This window comes from Chanos chanos, chromosome 1 (assembly GCF_902362185.1).
Source record: "Chanos chanos chromosome 1, fChaCha1.1, whole genome shotgun sequence".
Classification (NCBI taxonomy): domain Eukaryota; kingdom Metazoa; phylum Chordata; class Actinopteri; order Gonorynchiformes; family Chanidae; genus Chanos; species Chanos chanos.
This window is the reverse complement of record NC_044495.1, coordinates 62161982-62172757: the sequence shown is the minus strand read 5'-3', so window position 1 is coordinate 62172757 and position 10776 is coordinate 62161982. Positions and strand designations below refer to the sequence as shown.

At 43.7% G+C, this 10776-nt stretch overlaps 2 protein-coding genes across 2 annotated transcripts in view; one reads left to right on the top strand and one right to left on the bottom strand.

Moving 5' to 3' along the window:
- Positions 1-400: 400 nt before the first annotated feature.
- Positions 401-6917, bottom strand: fancg (FA complementation group G). The gene is made up of 14 exons (XM_030766726.1): positions 6849-6917; positions 6673-6757; positions 6454-6579; positions 6159-6349; positions 5644-5791; positions 4527-4657; positions 4035-4181; positions 2960-3120; positions 2656-2726; positions 2179-2515; positions 1986-2026; positions 1147-1302; positions 748-862; positions 401-509 (listed from the first exon to the last, which is right to left on the bottom strand). The coding sequence occupies exons 1-14, from the start codon at positions 6915-6917 to the stop codon at positions 401-403; spliced, it is 1887 nt and encodes a 628-aa protein (XP_030622586.1).
- A 1166-nt stretch (positions 6918-8083) lies between these two features.
- eef2l2 (eukaryotic translation elongation factor 2, like 2) overlaps positions 8084-10776 on the top strand; it is a 15946-nt gene continuing 13253 nt past the window's right edge. Inside the window, exons 1-3 of the mRNA XM_030766715.1 lie at positions 8084-8149; positions 9519-9733; positions 10343-10524. Of these exons, the coding sequence (XP_030622575.1) occupies positions 8084-8149; positions 9519-9733; positions 10343-10524 (463 nt within the window). The remainder of the gene's footprint in view (positions 8150-9518; positions 9734-10342; positions 10525-10776) is intronic.

The following is a 10776-nucleotide window of genomic DNA, read 5'->3' as shown; positions in this document are numbered from 1 at the left end:
GGTCAGGTAGATTGGGTTAAGCAGTTAACGTTGCAACATGAGTTGCCCCGATCTTCCCAGCGACAACCTACTTTTTTAAAAATCTAAAATATAATCGTGTTTCCACAGTGCAGCCAGGATTGCGGTCGCAGAGTACTTTAATCGAGTCAATCCAATACCTCAGTTCCTCACGAACAAAAATAAAGTATCTACGTAAATGATCAACAACTGTTAAACCTTAGAGTTTAACTCTGATTCTTTGTTGCATAGGCAAATACCCCCCTGAGCCCTCTTTGCTTCTCTTGGTTGAACCAGCAAGTACAGCAACAACATTTTTTCAGGTACAAGTTTAATGAATAACAATTTTCATCATTTTGACACAATCATAAACAGGTAAATAGTCTGGGTTTTGATCATGTTGTTACGTCTTGTGTCCACTCTGAATGAATTTCTCCATTTTCTTCTCAAGGTTGTTGTGGTCTAGGGACAGGCTGTCTGAGTAAAATCCTTGCAGATACAGGGGAAGATCTCTGAAACAGAAAACATCTCATTGGGATTGAACCCCCTCACACCAACTACATAAAAATAAAGTTGTGACTGTTAATTAAAGGTTAAAGAAGCCTAGAACATATTTATGAATATGAATAACATGATTCAGTACCATACCATAATTAAACCAGCTCCTGATTAAACACACACTACTGTCTGAGTTCTTAAAACTACGACAACTAGAAAAAAAGAGTAAGGTCGTTTTTGGAGATGGCTCACTCTAATGATGGAGTCTCTGTGGAGCTGCGAGCTGCTCTCCAACAGGCCTGTGCCTCCTCCCTCCTCTCCAGCCTCCACAGCACCTCCACCCGCCACAGCTCCGCGCTCCTGCATCCTGCACGCAGGCCGTGACATTCTCATCGTACAGATTTGACAGGCACAAGTCTCATTTTGTCCGATAAACAAGAGAAAATCTCCAATGAACAATATTAAATGGAGTATTACTAACACAGCATAGCAATGGGCGAGGTTCGTATGGTGACAGATCTAACGTGAGGTACATTCAAATGCATAAGGACAAACAGGCATCTAAAACAACCATCCGACATATGTTGAACAACTAATAATGTTATGCCTCAAGCTTAGAAAGATGAGACTAGAGAAAGTTAAAAAACAAACCGGGCGAGATTTGAAGACTGAGCTGGAGGTCCCGTAAAGACTCTTTTAGCTGTCCTCTCTCAGAGAAACACACCGCTCTGGCAGCCAACGCCTGGCTCTTCAGTGTCTCCAAAACCCTGTGCCCTGCCTCCCCGCGCCCCTGCCCACACACACCACCTGAAACAGTGTGTAACAACTATCTAAACACCATGGGTCGTATTACAAAACAAAACATGCAGAGTTAAACAAAACTGCATCAGTCTCAGTCAGCAACAGAAGGAAGGCAGTGCACACCAGCCTCTGCTAATGAATGATGACTGACAGGTTAGAGCGATGACTGACAGGTTAGAGCGATGACTGACAGGTTAGACTGACAGGTTAGAGTGATGACTGACAGGTTAGAGTGATGACTGACAGGCTAGACTGACAGGTTAGAGCGATGATTGATAGGTTAGAGTGATGACTGACAGGCTAGAGTGATGACTGACAGATTAGACTGATGACTGACAGATTAGAGTGATGACTGACAGGTTAGACTGACAGGTTAGAGTGATGATTGACAGGTTAGACTGACAGGTTAGACTGACAGGTTAGAGTGATGATTGACAGGTTAGACTGACAGGTTAGACTGATGACTGAAAGTTCAGATTCGATAGGTTAGACTGATGACTGACAGGTAGACTGACAGGTTAGACTGATGACTGAAAGTTCAGATTCGATAGGTTAGAGGTAACAGAATCAATTATCGGGGTGAAGAGACAACCTTGGTGTTCAGTTCATAGTTCAGAGACAAAAGTTGAGATGAATATGGGTTTGAGATCTTCTATGAGGAGAGAGAATTTATTTCTCTGATTACTCACCTCTCTGACTAATGCACACCTTCACCAGTACACCCACAGATCTACAGAGGTAACAATGGATATCAGCCAAAAATCCATACAGAAAAACTCATATTTACTGAATATGTCTAAATTTAAAAAACCAATGACACACAATAGAAGATCACACCAAAGAGAGCGTAATCAGCACTGAAGTACACAGACAGACTTTCACCTGGTGAAACTGGTTATGGCCTCTTTGGTATCCATGAGCTGCCAGTAAGCGTGGCCCTGGAGGAAGTGGGCTGCCCCGGTCCACACCACACAGTCCAGCTTCTCCATCACTGATTCCGGCCCTTTGTCTGTCAGTGTTGCTGATGCTGCGTCGCTAGGTAACCGGTAGCAGGTCAAAGGAAGGTCAAGCGTCATTCTCTCGGGGATGAGGTCAGCAGTCCTGGTGATGATCTCATCACAAACGGCGACAGCGTCCCAGAACCTGCCGGCTCTGAGCAGAGTGAACGCCACCTCCAGGTAAAGCTCGGGAATTCTGGGAAAGTCTGTGCTGGTTTCACCTGACACCTGTGAAGTTTAATTTCAAAAACATGCATCTTCCCATCTTTACCTCATGACATTTTGACCTGAAACTTAGCAGAAGAAACATTTTAATAAGCATTTTTTTCATTTTTGTTAGTTTATTCACGGGCACTGGGACTTACAAACGGTATGTTGTCTGACTGGAGAGACGCCAGAAGGTCAAGATAAAACTCAGCTCCATCTGAAATCCTGACAGACACGGAATTATTAAGCCAGTTACACAGAGAGATGGGGGAAAACCTCGTGCTATTCAGAAAAACAATGTAAGTATGGATTAACATTAGCATGCTGAAAGAAAAAACAAACCGAAAAAGCCATGACAAGAGAATTCAGAGGGTCTGTCAGTGCTGGTGAGTTTGGTCTGACACAGAGCACAGAGGACAGGCGTGTTGATTTGCCCGTCACGCTACCATGACACGTACCGGCGGTTGAGGACACAGGCGTGTGCGAGGGTGTAGAGTATGACGGGAGGAGACGGCACCGCACTGATGAACGCCGTGTGTTCAGTGCCGAGTAACACGGCGGGAGAGACGAGTGAACCAGAGACAGGGTCAGGTCTGTCGCCACTCTGCAACATCACTGCCTGAACACGGCGTTAATGCAACACATTTACTCGACGAGTCAAGAACAGAGTTTTCCCAACATCTCCACAAACATCTCTCATGCTGCACTGGTCTTAGAGACAGTGGGAAAGGTGTGACCAGGAAAAGTGTGACCAGGCCAAAGTCTACAGGAGGATCTTTCTGAATGGCCAACAATCCCCAGTCAGTCACAGGCTGATTAAAGTGAATATTTCACACCATTACTCTCCCACTAATCCACCGCCTCTGAACCCAGTCTAGAACTGGACGGTCAGCTGACAAATCTAACACTGATAATGATATGTATGAGTGTGTGTAGGAAAACAGTTTGGTAAAGAGGAGGCTGTATAATGATTAGTCACAGTGAGGGAGTGGAGGAGCAGGATAGTCACAATGAGGGAGTAGAGGAGCAGGATAGTCACAGTGAGGAAGTCGAGGAGCAGGTTAGTCACCGTGAGGGAGTAGAGGAGCAGGATAGTCACAATGAGGGAGTAGAGGAGCAGGATAGTCACAGTGAGGAAGTCGAGGAGCAGGTTAGTCACCGTGAGGGAGTAGAGGAGCAGGATAGTCACAGTGAAGGAGTAGAGGAGCAGGATAGTCACAGTGAGGGAGTAGAGAAGCAGGATAGTCACAGTGAGGGAGTAGAGGAGCAGGTTAGTCACAGTGAGGGAGTGGAGGAGCAGGTTAGTCACAGTGAGGGAGTAGAGGAGCAGGTTAGTCACCGTGAGGGAGTAGAGGAGCAGGATAGTCACCGTGAGGGAGTAGAGAAGCAGGTTAGTCACAGTGAGGGAGTAGAGGAGCAGGTTAGTCACAGTGAGGGAGTAGAGGAGCAGGATAGTCACCGTGAGGGAGTAGAGAAGCAGGATAGTCACAGTGAGGGAGTGGAGGTGCAGGTTAGTCGTAAGCAAAGTCTTACAGAGTGGAGGAGTCTCAGAGCTTCCATTTGAGCCTGACTGTTTCCAAGCTCTGCGTACAACACTGCGCTGTGATGCAGTGAACTCAGGCAACCAAAGTCCACCTCTAACGCTTGTCTGTAGCTGCGGAGGGCACTCTGAGGCAGACCCTGCGGACGAAAACAAATCTTTATTCGTTGTCATTGAGTTATTCTTTTCACTCCTGTGTGTGAAAAATGCAGATACAATACTGAAATAACGGATGTGTTGCTCAGTGATACGCCTGATCGTAAAATATAAAAAAACACTTTTTAGTGCATTCACTCAGAGTGATTAGACTATGACTGACAAGAGCAACTTCATTTAAAGTAAATCAGTGTAAATGAAAAGCTAACAGAAACTTCATTTAAAATAATTCAACTAAAATGAAAAGCTAAGCAGAAAGTCAGATTATATTTTTAGGGGGTAAAGTCTGCATAATCCAGGATGTTAATCTCATGGAGACTAATTCTCACCAGAGAGGCAAAGCAACGGCCGGCGAGATTATGCGTCTGGGCCAGGAGAACTCTGGGCGTGGACAAGGCCTTCGCTCTCTCAAACCCCACCAGTGCCTCCGAGTGTTTCCCCTCTTTTATTTGCTCAATACCTGAGAAATAAAACCCTCACCTGAAGAATAAAGTCGAAACCGCAGCAGACTGGTCACTCTTCATCGCGATACTGGTCTCTCTCACACACTCTCACACACTGGTCTCTCTCACACACTGGTCTCTCTCACACACTGGTCTCTCTCACACACTGGTCTCTCACACACACTGGTCTCTCACACACACTCTCACACACTGGTCTCTCACACACACTGGTCTCTCACACACACTCTCACACACTGGTCTCTCACACACACTCTCACACACTGGTCTCTCACACACACTGGTCTCACACACACTGGTCTCTCTCACACACTGGTCTCTCTCACACACTGGTCTCTCTCACACACTGGTCTCTCTCACACACTGGTCTCTCTCACACACTGGTCTCTCTCACACACTGGTCTCTCTCACACACTGGTCTCTCACACACACTGGTCTCTCACACACACTGGTCTCTCACACACACTCTCACGGGCTCTAAGGCAGTGATTCTCAGCTCCAGTCCTGGGGGCCCACTGTCCAGCACGTCTTTGTTTTAACTCAGGACTCACACACCTGATGCCAATGATCAATTAATCATCAAGCGCTTGATTAGCTCAATGAACCGTGACAGTGAAGAGTTAGAAGAAAGACAGGACAGTGTGCTGGAGATGAGAGCCACCTGCTCTAAGGTACTGTACACCTGCTCTGAGACGATCACTAGGATAAAAATCATAATTACATAATGAATTTAAATCAATATACTTACACTTCCACATGACAGTTAAAAGCTGAAAGTTTAGTTAAAATGAGAGGACTAAATCAAAATACGACCAGACAGTAAGACCAAAATACGACCGGACAGTAAGACCAAAATACAACCGGACAATAAGACCGCGACGTCTCTGGATAGGCTGGTTACCTAATTTATTTATATTTTTTTATGTTTCTATATTCTGTTGTTTCCTGTTACTGAACAGTACAATCACATTTAATTTACAAGTACCTCTTGCAATAACCGTGCAGATGTGCAAGAGGTCCTTGAGTTCCTTGGCTACCATGGCAACCTGCAGGGCGGGGCTCTGCTCCACACTCAAGCCAAGGTCTCCGGTTTCTGCCAGCAGATCACTGAGGGATGAGGTCATCTCTGCTCCCTGTGTGTAAATGTCAATAAAAAAAAATAAAAAAAAAAAAAAAAAGAAAGAAGAAAAAAGAGAAAAGCTCACAGTGGCGCAAGGTCGAGGGACAGAATTTCAGCACGAAGAGAGAGCGTGATTAACATAATGCCACGATTCATGGTACCATGAGCAAAAAGATTAAACACCATTCTAAACGTGTAACAGCGCTAATGAATTAGCCTTTGTTTTTCGACCCAATTCCTTGCTAAGACACATGGAAAGTTAAACTGAAATCCTATTTGACACAAAACTAACAATACCAATTCCACCAAAGTTATTCTGTAAACTACATAACTGGAAAAGAAAGGATAAAATGAGAACATATATATCTTTATCCCCTTACTGTGTGGTTGACTTGCACAAGCAGTTGATGGATCCTCTCAAACTGGTGTCCAGGCAGCCACAGGGCCCACTGGACAAGCAACAGCCTGTGTACGCTGGACACCGACACCGGGTCGCTAACTGTCCGCAGCACGGACAACCACACATCACCTGGCTCTGAACTGTCAACCTGACATCCAACCGCCTCTGTAACTACAGAGAAAAGGAACAAGCGAAAAACCCAAAAGAATTTTATAATCACGTTGATCAGAGTTACTACTAGTCTACAGTACACTGAACGAAGGGCGATGTCTTACGTCTGTTGAGACACTGGGTGAGTAGCTCTTTCGCCTCATTCCTCTCGCAGTATCTCAGCGAAAACAGAAAGGTGTTGTATGCAACGGTCAGTTCGACCTCTAGGTTTTTAAAGTCAGGGGGTATGCCTGTGTGTAAGCACAGTTAAATCACAGTTTACACTTATGTGGAGACAGAATGTGTAAAAATGAATAATAGCAATATCCCAATGCGACTCGCACCTTGAATCTTCCGCAACAGTTTGAGACTTTCTGTGTAGTATTGCATCTGAACGCTCCGATTTCCTTGATAACATCTTTCACATTCCTGAAAGGACAGTAATTCAACACATAATCAGGGCAATTGATCACACGTACACTTAAACGCAAGTCTCAGTACCAGATCAGTCCGCAATTACCTTCCACTTGGTAATAATCGTGTTGTTTTCCTCCGTCCATCTGTCAACTAAACATGAAGCGATGGACATATTTACAGAAATGCATCTGAAATATGGGCTATCGGATATGGTAATATTTTACGAATAAATGATACCATAAAGTATTACATAGTATAATTATTCAACGTATGGGAGCTGTGTAAAATCAAGCTCCGGAGAGACAGCACCAACAACCTAAGCCCTAACAATTCCTGCTTCGAACTTTCCCTCCTCTTGTTTTTCTGACACAGCCAAATCTGAGACCTGTGAAGAGATCTACTGCCATCTACCGTTCTGGCGAAAATGGGTAAAAACAACAACAACAACAACAATAAAAACCATACTGGACATCTATAAGGAGTGTTCTAGTACACTCCTAATAGGTGTCCAAAATGAATTACTTGCGTGTGATTGGGCAGAGAGCTGGTTATCATCGCAAAAAGTGTTTTCACTGTCCCCGGCGTTTCTTTCAACATGATGCATTTTTACTTCATGACTTACGACCTCGAAAGTGAAAAACATCACTTTAAATGCGACATTATTTATACTGACACATTTATTAATAGTGAACACAAGAATTTTCTCCTCATATATAATACTCAGTTAATATTATTCTTCTAGTCTGCTTCACTAAACATTAGGTAATGACAAGCAATGACAGATCTAGTGTTTCGGTATATTGCATAAGACCTGTTAGTGTCGGAATGTGTGACAAACAAATATTCTAGATTGTGTGTGACAGAGCCGGTGGATTCTGGCGATTTATATTGTGAAAATTTGATCAATTCTGAATTAGAGCATTGTTAATGCTCCTAAGTTTAAAATCCACAGTTTTTAAGTTATTTCATTTTCATTTCAAACGGAGTGGTTCTTTATTACCTGTGACTGATCCACAGTGTAGCGTTTAAAATACAGCCTAGCCTTTCTTTATGTAGAGGTAATTATGGAACTAACAACACGAACATTTACCAAATTCATTACCATCAATCAGCTGCTTGGCAGTTTCTGATTCTTCTGTAAAACAACTGAACAACAGCAAACAGACAACGTTTAAAACATCATCATCATCATCATCATCATCATCATCATCCTTATCGTTATCATTATCATTATCATCATCATCATCATCGTCATCATGGCACTGTAGCCCCTGACAGTAATAATAACAACTGTTGTTGTGTTGTCCCGGTGCTGTTATTTATCCTGTCCTGACTTCTATGCTGGGCAAGAAGAGGGGAAAACGGTGCAGTCAGTCACGGAAAGCTAATTTGTTGCACTGTCAGGTGAGCTTATTCAGGTCAGTTCGGTCCATATGACTCTCTCCACATGACTCGACCGAGGTGTCTGTCGCAGTTTAAACTGAGATTCTACGTCATATTCTCTCTCTTTCCCCCAAGTCCTCCAACAGAGAGGAGCGCCGACCGGGTACCGACTGCTAAGACTGCCCTAGACTTGGGAATCATTCGCCAAAATGGTATGAAATATGAGTCTGTGTGGTAGGCTGTGATAAGTAATGTTATATATGTCCTCTACCAGCCCAATTCTTCTTTTTATTGCGACAGTTTTTTTTTTACTGTCGGTTCCGTCGCTGTATCTGATTATCATTTCGTTTCGTTCTTCATATTAATTTAACGATGACGTAATGACAACCTGCGTGCAAGATTCTCCCGTGCTCCACAGCCTTAAACTTGACTGCTGTTCTGATATTTAAAAATTGGTGTAATGTAAAATCCATCTGAAATGACGCAGTAAATATTTTCAAAAAGACAGAGAACGGGTGGTTTATGCAGGGGAATAAATACAAAATTTAGTTTATACGTGAAAGTAACTGTTTGAGTCGTAAAGACTTATAAAGGCTAATGGTCATCAAGACAGACAAAATTACAATTTGTCGCGTGTGCGTCGTACTCGCTGAGATGTGGGTCTCCTTTTAGTTGGCGTGTGTGCTGCGTTATTTTCGGGATATTGGCTGCCACCATAGCATAAGCAGATATTGGAATAACGTTACCCTCTCGTTATAAATAGAGCGTGCACGCCCACTGTTCCCAGAGATGTGCGTATTAAAGTTTCATGACCAGACATTGGACAAGAGAAGCTTCTGGTGAAGAGCTGTATAAATGACACAACAGAAGGTTAACAGTTCTTTAACAAAAATTCCTTTGCACCTGAAACCAGTGACCCAGTCCGTCCAAACCTGTCTGCATAGTCTGTGGTGCGGGATACTGCGGCAGCTCCCCATACGACGCAACTCATTTGAAAAACATTAAATTCCGAACTCAGTCAGCTGTCGCGTGTCAGTGCCATCATGTTATCACGCGAATGTGTGCATTCGATGTCTCAGTGAAATCCAAAGTGTGAAAAGATTGCGCACGTGGGAAGGTAGCCTGGTTCATTTCAGCTACTTTCACTCTTTCTAGCCGTGAGAAAAACAACAGATAAACAAATGTCTTTTTTTTGCCCGATGTAAAATATCTAAGCCCCCCACAATGTGTACATATCAGAAATCATGGAGTTATAAATGTTGGGTCAAAAAAGAGGTCATATATCACGAGGAAGAAAACCCAAATATTACGAATAAAAAAAAAAAAATCCTTTACTTCTTCCTAATAGAACAGTCTCCAGCATAATGCCCTGTGTTTTTATCACTGTCAGGTGAACTTCACAGTAGACCAGATCCGAGAGATCATGGACAAAAAGTCCAACATCAGGAACATGTCCGTGATCGCCCATGTGGACCATGGCAAATCCACACTCACCGACTCCCTTGTGTGTAAGGCCGGAATTATCGCCTCGGCCAGAGCTGGAGAGACCAGGTTCACAGACACCAGGAAAGATGAACAAGAAAGATGCATCACCATCAAATCCACGTATGTGGGTTTTTTTTTCCCGCCCCAAACCCTGTGTACATCAGGACATTAGTCAGGGTCCATCTGAGATCAGATTCAGTCATGTTCTCTAAAGCTGGATCAGTTCTCATCTCTTCAAAAACTCACCATCTCGAATCATCACTAAAACTACCGTCACAAATCTCAAGCTCTGTTCATCAGCTAAACTGAAAAAGCTTCACTCCAAACTTCTGTATTCCTTAGAAAAATAGAAAAAGAAGAGTTATCAGAGAAAAAATATCAAATCAAAAGTATGACCTTAGACACCTCATGTTACTCACAGTATTTATGAAACACGTACAAAATCCACACAGTTAAGTAAACAAACACACTTGTGTTTCATCCGTTTTCCGTCTGCTGGCAGCATTTTCATATGGTACTCAGAGCTATCTCTCTGTACTATGTCATTCTCCTGTCTGAGCTAACACTTAGTACCATGTCATTCTCCTGTCTGAGCTAACACTTAGTACCATGTCATTCTCCATTCAGAGCTGTCTCTCTGTGCTATGTCATCCTCCTGTCTGAGCTAACACTTAGTACCATGTCATTCTCCATTCAGAGCTGTCTCTCTGTACTGTTTTCTTCATTCAGAGCTATTTCTCTGTACTATGAGCTGAGTGACAATGACCTGGCCTTCATTAAGCAGAGTAAGGATGGCTCTGGTTTCCTCATCAACCTCATCGACTCTCCAGGCCACGTGGACTTTTCCTCTGAGGTCACAGCCGCTCTGAGGGTCACAGACGGAGCTCTCGTGGTTGTCGACTGTGTGTCAGGTGTGTACCACGTCGTGTGTTCAGTGTGTGTCAGGTGTGTACCACGTCATGTGTTTAGTGTGTGTCAGGTGTGTACCATGTCATGTGTTCAGTGTGTGTCAGGTGTGTACCACGTCATGTGTTTAGTGTGTGTCAGGTGTGTACCACGTCGTGTGTTCAGTGTGTGTCAGGTGTGTACCACGTCGCGTGTTCAGTGTGTGTCAGGTGTGTACCACGTCATGTGTTCAGTGTGTGTCAGGTGTGTACCACGTC

Excerpts from the sequence above, each read along its gene's own strand:
- fancg (XM_030766726.1), bottom strand. The coding sequence starts at position 6,917 with ATGTCCATCGCTTCATGTTTAGTTGACAGATGGACGGAGGAAAACAAC. Across the intron at positions 4,658-5,643 it reads CTGCACGGTTATTGCAAGAG|GTATTGAGCAAATAAAAGAG; the intron begins GTACTTGTAAAT and ends TTTATTTCTCAG. Across the intron at positions 1,303-1,985 it reads GGTGTGCATTAGTCAGAGAG|GTGGTGTGTGTGGGCAGGGG; the intron begins GTGAGTAATCAG and ends ACACTGTTTCAG.